The sequence below is a fragment of the Amphibalanus amphitrite genome, unplaced genomic scaffold, assembly GCF_019059575.1.
Source record: "Amphibalanus amphitrite isolate SeventyFive unplaced genomic scaffold, NRLGWU_Aamphi_draft 000000F_arrow, whole genome shotgun sequence".
Lineage (NCBI taxonomy): Eukaryota > Metazoa > Arthropoda > Thecostraca > Balanomorpha > Balanidae > Amphibalanus > Amphibalanus amphitrite.
Genome location: NW_024881498.1, coordinates 2,211,778 through 2,232,146, shown reverse-complemented (window position 1 = coordinate 2,232,146; position 20,369 = coordinate 2,211,778). Strand labels below are relative to the sequence as shown.

Genomic DNA, 20,369 nt, shown 5'->3' with positions numbered 1-20,369 from the left:
ACAAGGGGGGTGTTCAAACACCCCCCAGCAGGGCGCGGGTTAAAGGGACCCTCCAACCCTAAAAAAATTAACTTGCATAGGCTCACTTATGAGCCTATGTGTCAAAAGATCAATCAAAGAAAAGTTGTAACAATTTTCGCCGCCGCCCTGTCACCAGTGCGCTAAGTGCGCTCCCAGCAGTTAGTATCTATGACCGTACAGCAGTGCAGCGGTGAGAAAAGCGCCAGAGGCGGATAACAATGCTCCTTCGGCCGCAGAGGGAAACCTCGCTCTCTGGAGAACCATGCGCCAGTATGGCCTATGACCTTGGCCATTATGGCTCTTTGGGTTTCAACTTGAATTTCGTATGCGTCTTAAAATATCTTTAGAAAACTTATTTGAGTTGCGATAAGATTTTGATCACATTTGACCAAAGTTGGTCCAGACCAGTTTTTTTTAAAATATTTTTGTTGCCCGACCCGGGCTTTTGTCGTTAGTAGCACACATTCATACTGGGTTAGTACACTATATACACGGCAGTGGTACGAAGCGTTTTCGGCACCCGCTACGCGGGACAGCCTTGACCGCACGCTTCCTGTCACGCACCCCAGGTGGCACCGCACTGGTGCGCACGCTGGGGCTATCCCGATTTCTCGGGCCCGGCAGGTCAGAGGGCTGCTCCGGGACATGAAGCGAGGCCGTGCCCTCGGGACATGTCACCGGACCGAAGGATCTGTTTAAAGGCGGATCAGGCCCGTGTACCTGCGGCCGGGGGCGCTGGCTGGCACAGCGGTAATCCCCACGACCGAGCGAATACTCCCCAGTTACTGCCATCTCCTGGGTAGGAGCCGGCCAAGGAAAACGCTGCCAGAGGTCAGCTTTGATCCAAGGACCTCCCACACCAAACGTGAACGCACTTGCCAACTGCGCCACAAGGGTGGTGGTCCAGACCAGTTGACAGTTATTGTTATTTTTGCCTCTGTACGATAAAATTCAATGCTGTATAGCGACCTTTTGGGGGAAAACATGTTTGTAATATTTTTATCATTGTCATAATCATTATCATGGTAAGATTGTAGAAGCAAAAATAAATTCCGAAAACGACGGCCAAATTGTTTTTTTTTATAAATCATTCCAAGTTGAAAAATTAAAATTTAAATTTTTTAAAACTAAATGGTATCACCAAAATCTTTGGTTAATGGGAATTGCGGGGATATATAGTGTAGTTTTATCCCTCGCCCGTATTGGTGTTTTTCCAGCCGCGAGCGTATAAGGGGGGGGGAGCGGGTCCGTTGGACCCCACCTTGCCGTTTCGCCCCCGATCGAGCTAGTGCTTCGCGGAAAAAAACGAGCGTGTTGCCCGTCACAAGACGAAGCCGATGATACCCAATTTTAAGGTCCTAGGTCATTGTTTGAACTTCCAGTTCAGGTCAATGACCCAAAAGTCGGGAAAATCCGGACCTGTTAGAACGTCGTAAAGTGTGGCTGCTATGGGGTTTTCGGGATGTAGATCACGAATATTATGCTAGTTTTGAGCACAGATGATGTCTTCATGCATTTAGGCCAAGTCGGGTCAGGTCAGGTCAGGTCAATCAGTAGGGGTCCTGCCGGGTATTCGTAGAAGGTGTCAACCGCCTTTGACAGCTTCGTAACATGTTCCGAAGGCACCAAAACTACTTCGTAAATGTTCATATGGTTGCTAAATTCGAGTTCAGCTCCAAAAACTGGCCTAGAAAAATGTAAAACTCGAAATAGTGAACCAAGGTCACCAAAGATCAATGACCTGATCTGACCTTCAGGTGACCTTGACACCCACCCTAATGTATGGAACCAACATCATTTCACATGTTTGAGCGCTTGAAACCACATAAAGACTGCAAACGCGCGGCTAATGCGAGCCGACATACGCCGAATCGCGATTCCGGCCAAACATGGCCTCGAAAAGTAGGTCACAACTCACAGTTCAAAGGTCATTTGGGTCAGGGTCATGAAATTTTCAGGGAATGAAAATGATTTTTGAGGACATCACATGAATAAAGAATAAAACCAGGCGGACTTCAATGGTTCTCGGATATCATGTCATGAACATCACGTAGTACTCGAGTTGGATCTTGTACTACACCAACCACATTTTCAGTTCAGATGTTACCTTTGCTAAGAGAAAATCGCCGGCTGCGGACGTTCTCTCCAAATCACCTTCGGTGTTCGTCTGTCACTCGAAAAAATAACTATAAACTGATATGAAAAGTAACATTAGGCAACCTATCTGCATTGTTTTCACATCAGTAGTTATTCCGTGCGTGACTTGTAAAACATTTGGGATACTTAAGGAAATAAAGCTACTGCCAGACAACGATTTTTATATCGGTAAAGCTGGCCTCAGGTCAGGTCAGGTCACTGGCATATGGTGTCTCATATGTTGACCTATGCGTCGTCTGAGCTCTCGCCAGGCCAGGGATGATGCCCCTCTATGATGATGCCGATGCATCTCAAGGCTTTTTTCGCAGTTAGCGTTGAAACGGTGGCACGGAGCTTATTTCGCACATTTTCTGAAAAAAAACATTTATTCCAAGTCGTTGAAGGTCGACTCGCCAGGTCATATAAGCCGGTGTGTAATCAGGGTGAAATTGGAATAATAGGTGTAGTGGCAACGGAGTAAGCAAGTATTTGCGCTCATAGCGTAAAAACGGTTGCACATAATGTTAACCAATTTAAGACACCTTTTGCGGCATCTAGGTATTTGACACAAAAATGGCATGATGTAATGGGAGTGTCCCAAAAGTGTAGGACTCCCTGGCCAGACACTGCAGTCCCTGACCAGACACTGCAGTCTCTGATCCGGCACTGCAGTCTCTGATCAGACACTGCGGTCTCTGATCCGGCACTGCAGTCTCTGATCGGGCATAGGAGTCTCTGATCGGCACAGGAGTCTCTGATCCGGCACAGGAGTCTCTGACCAGACACTGCAGTCTCTGATCGGCACAGGAGTCTCTGTTCCGGCACAGGAGTCTCTGGCCGGCCCAGGAGTCTCTGATCAGGCACAGGAGTCTGTGGCCGGCCCGGTGTGGCCTCACCTGTCGGATGGCGTCCTCGTGGAACTGGCTGAGCACGCTATCCTCGGTGTCGAGCTCGGCGGTGTCGGCGAGCGGCGCGACCGGCGGCGCGCTGGCCGGCGGCGCGGCGCCCTCGGCGTCCGGCGCCGGCGCCGGCGCGCCGCCCTCCGTGTAGCACATGAACGGGTTGGTGGCGTGACGCACCAGCGAGGCCGACTCGGAGCTGGCGGCGTCCGCGCCGCCCGGCCCGGCACCGGTCACATGGCGCGACCTGGCCGCCACAGGCTCCGTCAGAGGGCACCGTACCGGACAGGGTCTGTCAGAGGGTACCGTGCCGCCACAGGCTCCGTCAGAGGGCACCGTGCCGGACAGGGTCTGTCAGAGGGTACCGTGCCGCCACAGGCTCCGTCAGAGGGCACCGTGCCGGACAGGGTCTGTCAGAGGGCACCGTACCGGACAGGGTCTGTCAGAGGGTACCGGACAGGGTCTGTCAGAGGGTACCGGACAGGGTCTGTCAGAGGGTACCGTGCCGGACAGGGTCTGTCAGAGGGTACCGGACAGGGTCTGTCAGAGGGTACCGGACAGGGTCTGTCAGAGGGTACCGTGCCGGACAGGGTCTGTCAGAGGGTACCGTACCGGACAGGGTCTGTCAGAGGGTACCGTGCCGGACAGGGTCTGTCAGAGGGTACTGGACAGGGTGTGTCAGAGGGTACCGGACAGGGTCTGTCAGAGGGTACCGGACAGGGTCTGTCAGAGGGTACCGGACAGGGTCTGTCAGAGGGTACCGGACAGGGTCTTTCAGAGGGTACCGTGCCGGACAGGGTCTGTCAGAGGGTACCGTACCGGACAGGGTCTGTCAGAGGGTACCGGACAGGGTCTGTCAGAGGGTAGGTACCGGACAGGGTGTGTCAGAGGGTACCGTGCCGGACAGGGTCTGTCAGAGGGTACTGGACAGGGTGTGTCAGAGGGTACCGGACAGGGTCTGTCAGAGGGTACCGGACAGGGTCTGTCAGAGGGTACCGGACAGGGTCTGTCAGAGGGTACCGGACAGGGTCTTTCAGAGGGTACCGTGCCGGACAGGGTCTGTCAGAGGGTACCGTACCGGACAGGGTCTGTCAGAGGGTACCGGACAGGGTCTGTCAGAGGGTAGGTACCGGACAGGGTGTGTCAGAGGGTACCGGACAGGGTCTGTCAGAGGGTACCGTGCCGGACAGGGTCTGTCAGAGGGTACCGGACAGGGTCTGTCAGAGGGTACCGGACAGGCTCCGTCAGAGGGTACCGTGCCGGACAGGGTCTGTCAGAGGGTACCATACCGGACAGGGTCTGTCAGAGGGTACCATACCGGACAGGGTCTGTCAGAGGGTACCGTGCCGGACAGGGTCTGTCAGAGGGTACTGGACAGGGTCTGTCAGAGGGTACCGGACAGGGTTCTGTCAGAGGGTGCCTACCGGACAGGGTGTGTCAGAGGGTACCGGACAGGGTCTGTCAGAGGATACCGGACAGGGTGTGTCAGAGGGTACCGTGCCGGACAGGGTCTGTCAGAGTGTACCGGATAGGGTCTGTTCGGATCGTCTTCGGAGACAAGACCACTTAAAGATGTGCTAAAAAGATGCAAAGTAAATAGATGCGGAAAACATGGTGGAGCTCCACGCTGGTGGTTTTGTTACGAACGAGCGAGCGCAGCGAGCGAAGAGAAGTCTTTTCAATATAACGGAAAAATCTCAGTATGAGCGGCCCGGCCCGGCCTGTAACGCTTTTGAGAGGCCTATATCTCAGCAACCGCTGGACCGATTGGCCTGCGGTCTTTTTTGCTGGGTATCCCTTCTACCCCGTAATTGACTACTTTTGATACATCTCAGTGACCGGCGTGGCACGTGCCACGTGAAAAGTCAAGGGTGTTCAAGCTGTTTTGCAAAAGTAGTGATTTTGAGAGGCTCATATCTCAGCAGCCGCTTGGGCGATTGTCTTACGGTAATTTTTTAAGGGTAGCTGCATCCCTTCTACCAAAGGTCGGATACTCTTGATCTATGTGAGTGACCCCCACTGCACGTGCAAAATACAAAAAGAAGAGGTGCCAAATTGGTTCTCATTTCAATAACTCGGTAATTACTGGGGCGATTTCGCTGAAACTTGACATACAGGTAGGCACCCACCAGGCAATGCATTCCCATGTGTTGCGGTTAGGGTGCTACTGCACGTGCGCACGTGCAGGGGGCGCTTCCAGATCTCGAGAACGGCTGGGCCGATTGCGCTCAAATTTGGTACACGGTTGGGGAGCGGTTAGTAGGGTGCCGTGCAAAAGTCAGTTTGAACCCCGTTCGCACGTGCGCACGTGCAGAATGCCGCTTCCAGATCTCAGGAACGGCTGGGCCGATTGCGTTCAAATTTGGCACACCGCTAGCGACCGGTTAGAAGGGTGCTTTGCACAAGCCGGTTGGAAGTACAGCCCTCTGCTCACTGCGTGGTAGGTTATACTTGTTTCAGCGAAACCGGCCAATATCTCAAAGGCTCTGCTACCGAGCGCGCGGAAGTCCTAACGGAGGGACGCGCAATACCACACGACTTTGTTTGAACCCCTTGTTGGCTAGACCCACCTCTCCGTGTGGCTACAATAGACAAAATTCTGTATTTTCCGTCCTGAGACTAAGTTTTTTTGCCCCCCTCCTAGAATCGTCCCTACCATGCCTTCAATGAGCTCAGCTGTCAGCCGCTTACTACGGAATGGGAGTGCGAGTAGGGTGCGTAAACAGGCACGAATCGGTGACCAGCGCAGAGGCTAAACCGGTCGGCGGGTCAGTCGACCGGGTGCGGTGGGGCGGGGAGGTGGACGCGGGCCGGGGTCACTCGGGTCAATAGCCCGAAGCTATGTCTCGGCCAGAAGCCGACCCAGACAGTCTGGCCGGACCCGACCCGACAGGCCGTTCTGAAGCACAGGGAGGAATTAGCCATTTTCATGATTGTTACAGGAGCGTTTCGACTTCTTGCTATCTCAAAAACCATCAAGTCGATTTTCAAAATTCCAAAGAAGGCCATCGATAGCGGTTATAAATCTACCAAGTGACTCAGCTGCATTGACCTCGGTCCCAACGATGGAGTTACAGGTCATCGCAAAGTAATTGTTCAACACTTTCCAGGGCTACACTTAAATGGAATATGCCGGCGCAAAAACAAATTTATAATATTCTCTCTATAACGAATATTTGGCTTTAGCTATGCATGCATTGCTTTGTGAAGTCACTGTTAGTAGGTCAGGTTTGACACTAGGACAGGTCACAAAAGGTCACATTGAAACAAAACTCTGCTGCGATCGTGTATTTTTTGTTAATGTTGCGTTTGTTTGTTTGTTTAGGCATGCTTTTTTTTAAGCCATGTCCGAATATTAGGGACAATTTAGGCCATGTTCAAGTGAAGGTCAGGTCAAACAATGTCAAACAAACCCAAATTTGAGAGCATGTTATTTTGGTAGAATTATGCATCTATTCAATGCAAGATGAATCTACATCAAGATGAATGTATTTAACCCGCGCCGGGCCGGTGCTCGGCGCCAACCGCGCAGGACCGAGGGTGTTTTAACATCATCAACCCTCGCCCGTATAGGAGGGGAGAGGGGGTCGAATGTTTTTTTTTCCAAATGACTCGCATAAAAAGTAGCGGATCGCGACGAAACTGTCGGTACCCTCGAGTCTATCGATTTTACACCTACCCCGAAAATTTCATGACCCTGACCCCAAGGACCTTCGACCTGTGACCTATTTCTTGAGACCATGTTTGGCCGATCGGCTCACACTATCCGCACCTTTGCACTTCTTTTTGTGGTTTCAAGAGTTCAAACATGGGATATTATGTTGATCCCATGCATTATGGTTGGTGTCAAGGTAACGTGAAGCTCAGGTTAGGTCATTGACCTTTGGTGACGTTGATTCACTTTTCGAGTTTTACATGTGTCTATGACAGGTTTTGAAGCTCATTTAGAATTCAACATCCGTTTGAACATTTAAGAAGTAGTTTTGGTGCCTTTGTAACATGTTACGAAGCTATGAGTGGCGGTTGACACCTACTATATATTTACCGGCAGGAACCTACTGGTTGACTTGACCCGACCTGGCCTAAATGCATGAAGGTATCATGTTTGATCAAACCTAACATGATATTTGTGATCAGCACCCCGAAAAACCCTAGCAGCCACCAGTGGCGCGGGAACCGGGGGGGGGGGGGGGGCTAGCGGGGGCTGAGCCCCTCCAACTTTTCGGCTGGGGGGGCTCGTAATGTATTTGAGCCCCTCTAACTGGAGAAATCGAAATCGGAAATCTACCAACATTATTTCATAGATTCATACATAGGCGCGGGAACCGGGGGTGGGCATTGGGGGCAGCTTGCCCCCACAACTCTGGGGCCGTGGGGGTGTAGTTGCCGCTGTGCGGAGGCGCGTCCGGTGCACGGCGCGCGTGTGAGTTGTCGCGTGCGGCTGGGATTTGTTGTGGAAAATGGATCAGCGGCGAGTCGGTCGGCGAGAGGGAGCGCGGGAGGGAGCGGCGCGGGGCGGCCGCCGAGCGTTGTTTTTGCGAAGTCGGTTTTATTTCTGTGCGAGTTTAAATACAAGCTATTTCGGCATTATGACGACGAACGTGACAGTGTCATTGGACCAGGTTCCGGTGATGGCAAGTGCGGTGGCGCCGACAATCGTCCCGCGACCGGTGACAGCGCCGGTGCCGGTTGGTGATGGTGGTGTGACAGACTCGGCAACCGTCTCACAGCCTGTGGTCGCGGTACCGTCGGCACCCTTTGATGCGCGGCTGATACCGGAGTTTGACGGGACCGAAGATGTGGTCAGCTGGCTGGCGCGTGCTGAGATGCTGTGCCAGCTGAGGGGAGTGGCCGCCGAGACTGTGATTCCTCTGCGCCTCGCTGGCGGTGCTTTCCACGTATGGTCCCAGCTGCCGGCGGCCAGTCGCTGCTCGCTGACGGCCGTGAGAGACGCCCTCCAGGCGGCGTTTGCTCTCGATGAGTACGCCGCCTATGAAGCGTTCGCCGCTCGGCGACTGATGCCAGGAGAGTCGGCGGACGTATTCCTCGCTGACCTCCGCCGGCTGGCGGCGCTGTTCGGAGGAGTGCCGGAGCGAGCGCTGGCCTGCGCATTCGTGGCAGGCCTGCCGGACAGCGTCCGGCAGATGATCCGCGCTGGCTGCCGGGCAGATGGACTGGACCTGTCATCGGTGCTGGCGCGCGCTCGCGCTGTGCTGACCGACGAGCGGCTCTCCGCAGCAGCAGCAGCGGCGCGTCGGACTGTGCCGCCGCCGGCTAGCCACCCATCTGCGGCGCCTGGACCCGGCCAGCCGCCGGGGCCGACGCGTGGACGGCCTCCGCGCGGTCCGCGTCCGCTGAGATGCTGGACCTGTGGAGAGCCCGGCCATATTGCTGCGAGATGTCCGCGTCAGTCGGAAAACGGAGCCGGAGGGGACGGGTCAGCACCGCCGTTCTCTCCTGCGCGACAGTGAGCGGTGCGCTGCCGATTACACGCCTGCACGTGGACGGACGAGAGTGCTCGGTCCTCATCGACACCGGGAGCACCGACACCATCATCTACGCGCCATTCTGTGCGCAGTGGAGGCGACGGGTGGTGCGCGTCACCACGATCAGCGGCGACGACCTGAAATGCAGCGGCATTGGCAGTGTAACGGTCGAGGCGCCGACGGGCCATCGTGCCGCGCTTGAAACGCTGGTGGTGGAGGAGCGGCCGCTCGGCGTGGACATGGTGCTCGGGGTCAGCGGTATCTCGGCTCTCGGGGGCGTGACGGTGCTGTCCCCCTCTGTGGTGCGGTTCTGTGGAGCAGTGTGTCGTGCGCCGCCAGACATTGAGACGCCGGACTTCCGGGTGCAGTTCAACGCGGCTGCCCGGAAGTGGTCGGTTGCATGGAAATGGTCCGATGGGATCGGACCCCAGTGCCTCACGAACGCTGTGCCGCAGTATGCTGTGCCGCCCGCCGCTCGTCACGAGTTCGAGACAGAACTTGACGACTGGATAGAGCGGGAGTGGCTCGTGCCGTATGACGAGCGGCGGCAGGGGCCGCCGAAAGGGTTGGTGCCGCTAATGGCTGTGGAGCAGCGCAATCGGGGGAAAGTTCGACCGGTGTTGGACTACCGAGAACTGAATGACTTTGTGCAGGCTCACACAGCTGACAGCGACGTGTGCGCGGAACAGCTCCGCAAGTGGCGCCGGCACGGCGCAAATGTGGCGGTCGTGGACCTGAAGCGTGCCTACCTCCAGCTGCACCTGGAGGAGCGACTCTGGCCGTTTCAGACGGTGATGGTGCGGGGGCAGCGATTCTGTTTGACCCGCCTAGGTTTTGGTTTGAATATCGCGCCCCTCGTGATGAAGGCTGTCGTGCGTGCTGTGCTCGATCAGGACCCCGACATCGGGCGTGCCGTCCTCCCATATGTGGACGACCTCCTTGTAAATGAGGACATAGTCAGTGCCGAGCGCGTGGTGGCGCATTTCGCGCAGTTTGGACTGGACTGTAAGCCGCCGGAGCGGGCGGCCAGTGGAGCGCGGCTCCTGGGCCTGCGGGTGCACGAGGAGAACGGGCAGCTGCGGTGGAAGCGGGACAATGCCGTGAGCGCGCCGCCAGAACGTGTGACTCGCCGATCTGTGTTCGCGTGGTGCGGACAGCTAGTGGCCCACGTACCAGTGTGTGGGTGGCTTCGACCCGCGGTCGCATGGCTTAAGCGGCGTGTAAATGAGCTGACGCGCGGATGGGACGACATCACTGATGACGCCGCGCTGCGCGTGCAGATGGACTGTATCGCGAGTCGCCTCGCCAGTGACGACCCGGCCCGTGGCGTGTGGTGTGTCGACGGGGACGAGGTGGTCGCCTGGACAGACGCCAGCTCGCTGGCCACCGGAGTGGTCCTGGAAAACACAGACGGTGAGGTGATCGAGGACGCATGCTGGCTCAGGCGAGACGACGCTGTACACATAAATATGGCCGAACTCGATGCCGCTATTCGAGGCATTAACTTGGCAGTTGCGTGGGGCGCACGGAGAATCGATCTCCGAACCGACTCGGTGACGGTGAAGCGGTGGATCGACGACGCGATCAGTGGCCGCGCGCGCCTCCGTACTAAAGCCAGCGGCGAGCTGCTCATCCGACGGCGTGTGGCGATTATTCGTCAGCTGGTCATCGAGCTGGAGCTCCGTCTGACAGTGGCGCTCGTTCGATCGGCGGATAATCGCGCTGATGCACTGACTCGAGTGCCCAGGGAGTGGCTCCGAGACGATCTGACGTCGACAGTGAGCGCGGCCGCCGTGAGCGCGGCTGGCGAGCCGTCGGCAGTGAGCGCAGCCGCTGTGAGCGCGGCTGCAGCGGGCGAGCCGTCGGCAGTGAGCGCGGCCGCTGTGAGCGCGGCTGCAGCGGGCGAGCCGTCAGCAGTGAGCGCGGCCGCTGTGAGTGCGGCTGCAGCGGGCGAGCCGTCGGCAGTGAGTGCGGCCGCTGTGAGCGCGGCTGCATCGGACGAGCCGTCGGCAGTGAGCGCGGCGGCTGTGAGCGCGGCTGCATCGGGCGAGCCGTCGGCAGTGAGCGCGGCCGCAGCGGGCGGGCTGTCGGCAGTGGGAGTAGCTGCCGCGGACGAGCCGGCAGTGAGCGCAGCCGCGGTGGGTGAACCGTCGGCAGTAAGCGCGGCCACAGCGGACGAGCCGAACGCTGTAAACGCGAGCCTCGATGGTGCAGAGAGCGTGGCTGAAGTGCACGAGCGAGCTGGTCATCCGGGCGTCCGACGGACATTGTATTTTGCTCGCCGATGTATCGGCCGCGTCTCGAGAGACCAGGTACGCGCCGTGGTGACAAATTGTGATGTCTGTCGAGCGATCGACCCGGCTCCAGTAAAGTGGCGACACGGGTCGTTGGGTGTACCACAGACGTGGCACAGACTGGCCATTGATATAACTCATTATGGGGGCCATCCGTACCTCAGTGTAATCGACTGCGGGCCGTCGCGGTTCACTGTATGGCGGCCGCTGCGACGGCAGGACAGTGTGTGCGTTATTCAGCGGCTGGAGGAGATATTTTTTGATCGAGGAGCTCCGGCGGAGCTGTTGTGTGATAACGATCCTGTGTTCCGCGGCCGACCGTTTGCCGTGCTCGCCGCGCGCTGGGGAGTGGCTGTGAGGTTCCGGGCGGCCCATGCACCGAGCGGGAACGGTGTCATCGAGCGCTGCCACCGGACAGTGAAAGTGATCGCCGCCCGGAAACGGTGCGATATCGCCGAGGCGGTACACTTGTATAACGTGACGCCGCGTGACGGCGAGGCGGTGGCCAGCGCTCCGTTTTGTGGCGTGTACAGGTACGAGCCGAGTGACTGTGTGCGGTTGCCGGCTGCTCCGCCAGGGACGGCCGCGGACGGTGGGGCCGGGGCGCGGGAGCTCCCTGCGGTGGAGACGGGCCCATACACAGTCGGAGACGCGGTGTGGGTGCGCCGCCGTGGGACGCGCTGCACGGAGCCGTCCCGCCGGGGTACCGTCACGGCGGTGGTCTCTCCGCAGGTTGTCGATGTGGACGGTATGCCACGACACGTCAGGGATTTGCGGCGCAGAAATAGTGAGCCGCCCCCATGTGCTGAAATTGACGCGGACGACCCCATCTACGTGATGGATCCCCCGTCTCTCCCAGTCCTCCAGCCGGCTCCAGTTGAGCAGGGGCCGGAGTTATGCGACGCTCCAGCGCCGGAGCCTCCTGCCGTGGCTCCTCGGCGAAGTCAGCGCACCCGCCGTCCTCCGCAAGGATGTTTCTGTGAGGGATGTAAATGATCCTCAGGATCAGGGGGAGGTGTAGTTGCCGCTGTGCGGAGGCGCGTCCGGTGCACGGCGCGCGTGTGAGTTGTCGCGTGCGGCTGGGATTTGTTGTGGAAAATGGATCAGCGGCGAGTCGGTCGGCGAGAGGGAGCGCGGGAGGGAGCGGCGCGGGGCGGCCGCCGAGCGTTGTTTTTGCGAAGTCGGTTTTATTTCTGTGCGAGTTTAAATACAGGGGGTGGTGCCCCACAACTTTTCATGAGGCCAGGAACCGTTGGGGCAGCTTGTCCACCCCAAATTAGGGGTTGCGGGCCACAAAGGAAGAAAGCATGTAAATGAAAAATCCACCTCTTTCACAGACTCGGCAACTCATTTGGCAGATTAAAGCCTTTAGGTATTCCAGGTTGCCAAAACGGTAGTTTCTTCACTCAGCTGAGACTGAATACCTCACTTTTTTTGCACTTAGGTCAGCGATATCAAAATTTCGAAATAAACATTCTCAATGCACATCGCACTTATCAATCGCTCAAAGTTCCAAGGCGATCATTCAGTCAATATAGCTATAACGAGCATTTTATTTTTTTCTGAGGCGAGGTCATTTGACGTGACCTACCTAGTGACCTGACCTTGAGAGGCCTGGGCTTGAAATTTTCGCAGCATGTGCGGGAAACCTGCAACAAGAAGTGTGCCGAAAACGGTGTTGCTCTGCGCTGCCGTTTTTTATTAATATCTGCGAAAAACGCAAGAGATGTCCAAACACCCCTTTGCCCAGCGCTGGTAAGATATCTATATCCCTTTCAAAAGGACTATATTTCAGGAAAAAAAACTTAAACACCCTTAACTTTTCACGTGGCACGTGCCACGACAGACGCCTAGATTTATCAATACACACTACAGGGCTGCGGAGTCGGAGTGGGAGTCGAAGTCGAAGTCGGATAAGAATCGGTTGGAGTCGACAGCTGTGACTTGAGTCACAGTCGGAGTCGATTTTGGAAATCGAAACTGGAGTCTGAGTCACCGAAAATTTGTCGGCTCCTCAGCCCTGCCAGGTTTGCGGAGTCGGAATGGGAGTCAGAGTCCTGCAAAATTCATCGACTCTGCAGCCCTGTCAATTGAAGTTAATTACGGCGTAGAAACCAGAAAAAACGCAGGTCAATCGGTTAAGTGGTTCCTTTTCTATGAACCTCTCAAAATCGCTACATTGCAGGCCGGTCCGCTCATACTAAGATTTTTTTCTCCGTTAGTGAAAAGACTTTGTTTCGCCCGTTCGCTCATAATCAGCAGACACCACCCCAAAAACATTCACCGCCGCGCTGGCCGTGCCGCCGGCGCCCCGCACACCCTGCCGGCCCTGAGGGCACGCCGCGACCCATCTCGGGTCAACTGGGGTAGGGGATGGGGGAGGGCCCAAGTCCAGCTGTGGTCCACATCCCATCATTGTGCCCCGGCGGCCAGTTTCTGTGAACTTTGACCTACCGCTGGATACCCGAGGGCTCCCCTCCCCTGTTAGCCGCAGTGAATAGCCTCTACCCAGGTAGTGCGAGCTATCACAACAAACGTGCGTATCTGGGCAGCGTGCGTAAAACTCCGACCTCCCCTCGCCAGGCTCAATTTGGACTTTCCCATTGGAAGGGGCGCAGTCAGGCTCAATTTGATTCGGGGCAGAGCAAATAGCTGAAAATCAACATTTTCCCTGATATCTGGAAATATATGGAGCTTTCAAATGTGCCACTTTTAGGACGGGTGTGAAAAGTTGTTGTGGACATTTTGAGAGTACTATTATGCATCTCCGTCGCTTTAAAGGAAATAGTTCACTTTCACGAAATTATTTTTTTTTGCAACGATTTATTATTTTTTATGTTCAAAATAATCAGCAAAGAAAATAAAACCTTTTTATAACAAGATTTTTTTTCTATATTTTGATATAGGAAGAACTTTTCAGTTTCTGTAAGGCACACGCGATCCAGTATGAAAAGAGCATGGGTCCCGAAAATTCTTCAGAAACAGAGAAATTATCGCAGCCACCGGCATTTGGGCGATCTGCTCGATCTGATAATGTTCCCCTGAATGTCCTAATTGATCAGTACGAGAATTTCTCTAGAGTTCTCGTAGATAATTTCTCTAGTTTCTGAAGAATTTTCGGGACCCATGCTCTTTTCATACTGGATGGAAATATATGCAAGGCACACATCCTCAACGCAAGACACCTTTTTCGGGACGAGAAATAGAATATCTTTGCCTAGGGTGATCGTTGGGCTGTAAAAGCTCCTGATTTATGCTCGTCTCAGCCCAAGCTACGGAACTGCTATTCCAGTTCAAAACCCATGTTAAAAAGTGAACTATTTCCTTTAAGTAAGAACGTAGGTCGATATTGTTGTGTGTAACGTATACCTACCACGCAGTGAGCAGAGGGCTGTACCTTCTCGCCCTTCCGCACGTGCACGTCGTGCAGGGCTCACTATCTTTCTAATTGAGGTTTATTTGCCATTGGTTCTACACAAGATTACTACAACACCAGTATAACGCCTTTTGGGGCGACTAACGGAGCGAGCGAGAGGGTGGGCCTTGCACGTGCGAAATAGCGAGGGGGTACCTCCAACTGACTTGTGCACGGCACCCTACTAACTGGTCTCTAGCGATGTGCCAAATTTGGGCACAATCGGCCCAGCCGTTCTCGAGATCTGGAAGCGGCACCCTGCACGTGCGCACGTGCAAAATGGGTCCCAACTGACTTGCGCACGGCACCCTACTAACCGGTCCCTAACTGTGTACCAAATTTGAGCGCAATCGGTGGAGCCGTTCTCGAGATCTGGAAACGACCCCTGCACGTGCGCACGTGCAGCAGCGCCCCAACTCTGGCACATGGATATGCAGTGCCTAGTGGGTGCCTACCTACATGCCAACTTTCAGCGCAATCGGCCAAGTGGTTACCGAGATATTGCAACAATTACAAAACGGACACCTCTTCGTTTTGCACGTGGCACGTGCATAAGGGGTCACCCACATGCATCGGGAATAGTCCAATACTTGGTAGAAGGAATGAAGCTACCCTACAAAAATTGCCGCGTGTAAATCGGTCAAGTGGTTGCTGAGATATAAGCCTCGCAAAAGCGTGACCACGGCCGGCCGGCCGGCCGGCCGGCCGGCCGGCCGGCCGCTCATACTCAGAAATTTCCGTTAATCTAAGGAAAGACTACGCTCGCTTCGCTCGCTCCGTAATAAGGTTGGACAGATCGTGACGTCACGGGGGCTTGGTATATTTATTTAGTATTCAACTAGACAGCCCTAGTTAAAACTATATGGAAACGAAAGCTTTTTCGTCATGTTTCAAACATCTGATTTTATGAAAGTTGCAGCCGGAAATTCAAAATAGCATGTAATGCACCAGTTTTGATATTTGACGCAAACAGATCATGTAAATGAGAACAAAACAATTTAGGATAATACTAGCTCAGGAATTCTGGGATAAACTATAATTGCCAGATTTCCCCAAGTGGTGCAGCTGCGACATTCATATCCTGTAAAAATAAACAATGCTTCATTTTATGTGCTTTTATGTGTCTCTGTTGCAGAATTTATAAATTTGTTCACCAATATTATAGCAACATTCAGGATAAGTTCGAGGGGATCCGGAGTATTTACAAGCGCGAGCGTGCACTTAATTTTTATTGTTTACTAGAGGTACGCCTTGACACTTAGGCCTACTTTTCTCATATTATCTCGATTGCTCGAACAGTGCAAACAACAATAAAGGTATTGTGATTAATATGAAATAGCGGTAGAAGGTAACCATTTTATTTTGATAATACGCATTAAATCAAATACATGACACTTAAAAGTCTCGCACAAACGCAGGCAGCAAGGCAAGGAAGCAGTTTTCTTTTGTGAAGTGGAAAGAAAACAGAAGAAAAAAGAAGTCAGTCAATCCGGAAGTCGTTGAAGGTGACGCTCAAGATTATTGAAGATAGTGCCGCTAATCTTGCGAGTAATTCTAGTACCTACCACAGCGAGGTCCTCTTCGTTCTAGCTGCAATTTGCTACGCATCGGGGAGCCACCCACCGAGGTAGAAAAGGACACACCACGAGCGTTTCCAGGATTGACTGGAAGACTTACTGGAGCCGAATACATCATCTTTGCGCAAAACAAATACGAAATCCAAATGGCAACCCAGAAAACCCAAAAACCACCTCTTTAATCCGTGCCGTGCTAGTGGTCTGAATTTTCTCGTAAGTGCTGGGTGGGGTGGGCGTTTTCACGCCCATGTGTACGTGTAGGCTTCTAGGCCACGTAACGACACGTGGTGAGCGGCATTCGTCATAGCGTAAAAAAAATCATGAACAAAATGAATCTGTCTTTTTTGTTGGTCAAGTCAAGGGTCAGTTCACCAGAAATCGTCGAAGTTCGCCTATTTGAACAACTTCGACAAACTGGCGGCTGGCGCATGACTCGGGCATATTTAGATATATACAGCGACAGCGACGCAAAAAGGTGCATCCAATAGCTCCTTTAGCGCTCTTTTTGGAAAAGCTCTCTGATTTGACCTAAGCATTTACACTCAGGGCAAACATAAACCCGCGCCCGGGTGGGTCTCTCAGGCAACTTCTCCATGGTAGAGGGGGGGGGGGGGGAGCTTTTTTGGCCACACCAGGTTATCTCCAGAAGTAAGCAAGCTAGTAAGACGCGGTAAAAAGCAATAGAAGCTGGCTATAAAATCTTTCAAGAGTTGTTATGGTCATTTTTATCAGGTCATCGCTGAGGAACTGGAGGTCACGAAATGTAAAATGCCTACCTATTCATGCATTTTTGTTCCCGATTTTGACAATTTTTCACAAATCGGATAATGAAAGCTGACGCATATGCCGAAGCGCTATTTCGGCGAAACACGGTCTTGAGAAATAATACCTAATAGTTCACAGGACAAAGGTCATTTGACAATTTGATCTCGAAAGATCATTTTGGGAATTTGGCTTATGGTCAAGATGATGGCCTAACTAGAAAAGATAAGGTCATGCTGCATATCTGTCGGTCCGCGTGTTGTCGAGCTGAGTAAATCTAATGGGTTTTTCACTCTTCTCATAGCACTAGCATGTTTGCATGGGTCGCGGTTGCAATTTGCCGATTGAGTGTGTCATGTTATCTTTCATTCGATGTTTCATTCGGGTGTTTAGTTGACTTTGGTCCAAAGGAGTCTTTTTCTTAGACAAGGTCAATTGGCGTGACCGAGTGACCTGACCAAGCGACTCGGGTTATTATGATTGGCTTGATTTCATTGTGTTATTATTTGTCCAATTTAGCTTATCTAAACAAAAAAAAAAATCAAACAAAAAAATGCCAGAAACAAAAACCGATAAATCGAGCCCAAAAGCAAAAAGAGTCCGAAGAAAAAAAAGACTCAGAAGCCTCAGAAGTCTTCAATGGAGCCGGAAATTTTGAGATTGGTTGCTGACGGACTTGCTGACGAAACGTCGTCCGTCGATCGTTTGCGAGAGGTGTCCCCTCCACTTCCGGTTGCTAGGGACTCTTGGTTGCTATGGCTTACGTCACCAGGGCTTGAACTCCTTTGCCAGATAAGATTTGGTGGGGGCTGGTTCTACAGTGCAGGGATATTTCTAGCTTGCACTCCACTGAGATGCAAAGATAAGGTCTCGAGGGTTCATAGCTAAAAATCCAGAGTTCAAGTGATGATGGTTCAATAATCGAACCATTTTTAATGTCTGTTTGAGTATGAAACTTATGAAATACTAAAACAAAGTACTCTGAATTTATTTTTCCATAGATGAAAACATTTAAATATAATGTTTAATTAATAAGAATAAACCTCAACTATAGTCTGTTCCATATCAAGCTTGCAGTTGGAGTTTCTTCGGCAGATCGCTCCTCCTCTCAAGGATTTGCGCTTAAAATGTAAGAGCTGTATATACAGAAATCACGCACTGCTTTCAGCAGGGCACTTCGGCTGCAAACTTGAAACGGAACAGAGTATAGAAAGATGTAGGATTCCTCATGGCTCACTCGTGGAAGATCGGATATCTTTTCATCGCGTGTTCCAGAAAAACCGAGCGACGAAGGAGCGAGGTTTTTCAGTAACCCGCTTGGAAAAGATATCCTTATCTTCCACTGGGATCCATGAAGAATCCTCTATATCTCGCTCGCTCGTTCTTCGCCCAAAAGGCGTTTTACTGGTTATAAATATTCTTGCAAAACTGCAAGGGGAGCGCAAATACCATCGGCCCGGCGCAGTTTAAAAGAACAGTCGAAATTATGGTCAATAATTTCATTACAGCCATATTCATATGGCAGAACTACTTCTGTGTAGTCGGAGCGTTAGAATGTCACCATTGTATATACACAGGTACTGGCCGTGTGGCAGGCGGGCCAGCAGGGCCGAGCTGGCGGCTGCTGATAGCAGTTAGCACCGGCACTCTGATCCAGCCGGTCAGGTCAATACGCTATCAGAGTGGGACGCGGACACGACCCACTCTGACCAATGAGCAGACACTGGCCCTCGCTACGAGCCACATTAGAACGCAGCCGGCCCCGGCCCGGGACAGGCCCCGTGGGCCACTGCCGCACACTGGGCAAAGCGGCACTTCTAGCACGAAATGGGTAAGAAAACGAAGTTTTTTTTAAGTGAAATAAGACCTATAATTCTTTTTAAGAAACATATTGCATTGCTCTTGTGAGTCGGGGCAGGTTAATTTATGAATTCATGAAAAGGGTTGATGAGTGCAACAACAGTATGATGGTAGCTATAATTTTGAGAAGCTTGAACTCATTGTAGTATGTAGCAGCCAAGGATCAGGAACACATGGTTGGGAAGGCTGTACACACGCCATGGATGCCACCTGATTTGATGCATGCAGGCTCTACATAAACTGTTTTTTTTAGCATGGGTGTTCGTGTGAGTGTTTCTATGGCTTGAGGGCATTTTATGGACCAGTATGGTCCGGAATAAAGTTCTGTCTGTCTGTCTGTCTGTCTGTCTGTCCGTCTGTCTGTCTGTCTGTCTGTCTGTCTAGTCCCCTCCCCCCGGTCATGCACGGGTTAGATTAGATCGATTAAATAGATTAACCCTCGCCCGTAAACGGCGATCTGCCACCTTCGCCCATGCAGGGGGGGGGGGGGGGGTTGGTGCGACCCCCCCTTGGCGTTTGAAAACGGAGCGTCGTAGAGCTTAGCGGAAAAGACCAACGGATTGCTCTCGCCGAGATCTCGCGATTGGGGGTATATTTTTTGGTCCTAGGTCAACATTTGACCTACTTTTGACCGGTCAAAGGTCAAATTTTCGGAAAAATAGACTTTTTTAACTTTCCGCGGCGATTGCGGCAAAACGGTGGGAGATATCGACTTGAAACCTTCACTATCGTGTTCCTTGATCAATTCTCTATCGTTTGGTATGTATTTCGTTTCCCTAGCTCTAAAAATGGCGCGTTGGGAGCGCCGGAAGTCGGCAAGGTCACAGTCGGCGGCAGAAAATCGAAAAATCAAAATTTAAATTTTTGAAATCTGATTGTATTTTTGGATTTGGAAGATCCATTTGCTCCCTATAGAAGCTAATATTGCTGCATATTCCCATTGAGGTGACAAGAATTAGCAAAATAGTGGTTCGGGCGCTTTTCAAAAATAGTACCGGACGCTGTTCCTCTTGTGACGTCATAGCTCCGTGACCTGACCTGACCCGGTCAAGTTTCTTATACCATATGATAGCCAATACTTTCCCCAACATGCATGGGAAGTTTCATCACGATCCATCAACCGATGTCCGTACCACCGGCAGGAAACCTCGGGCGTTGGCACTCAGTTTGTGAAAATCCGGCCGGAGGCTGTTCCCTTTGTGACGTCATAACTCCGTGACCTGACATGACCCGGTCAAATTTTTTTTTATCAAAAGATGCGCAAGGTTTGCCCCATAAGGTACCCAAAATTTGGCGGCGCTGCGCGCCGCCGTTTTTGCACTATTTTCGAAAAACCTCAGGGGGGGTTGCACCAACCCCCCCCCCTACATGGGCGAGGGTTAAATCAAATAAACGACAACAGCAGAAGACATAAATTCAAAGTGGAACGACATTCACATTGACGTTTCTGAGAGCTGGGCCCCTTTAAGTGCTGTAAATAGGGTTTGACAGCACTGGTTTAGGTTAAAGTGACCATCCCACCTTAAAATTACTTTTGAAATGAGATAGCCAACTTGGGGCCCCTTGCTCGCACTTACCGGTTTGGGCACTCACAACATCGCGAAATGCTTTAATTCGGAGATATTTAAATTCAAAGTCTGCAGTTTTCGGATTTTAAGGGGCTAATGCATTTGAATGCCCCCTTAGCCTTTGTGACGTCAGCGCAGATCTAACGATTTTACCAGATTTTACCTAACATCCAAGTCATACAGATACCTAACGTTTTTACCTAGTCACACAGGTAAATCTTGCTACGGAGCGAGCGGAGAAAGCGAAGTAAAATAGCAGAATAGATTACGTAGAATAGCAGATTTTTTTTTTAAGTATGAGCGGCCGGCCGGCCGTGGTCACGGTTTTGTGGAGCTTATATCTCCGCAACC

General features: G+C 52.6%; 1 protein-coding gene across 2 annotated transcripts in view; it reads right to left on the bottom strand.

Moving 5' to 3' along the window:
- Nucleotides 1–20,369, bottom strand: part of LOC122382368 (synaptic vesicle glycoprotein 2C-like) — a 58,401-nt gene that overhangs the window by 35,776 nt on the left and 2,256 nt on the right. For both annotated transcript variants that reach the window (XM_043368037.1, XM_043368900.1), the window contains one exon: nt 3,054–3,303. In XM_043368037.1, coding sequence (XP_043223972.1) covers nt 3,054–3,303 — 250 coding nt within the window. The remainder of the gene's footprint in view (nt 1–3,053; nt 3,304–20,369) is intronic.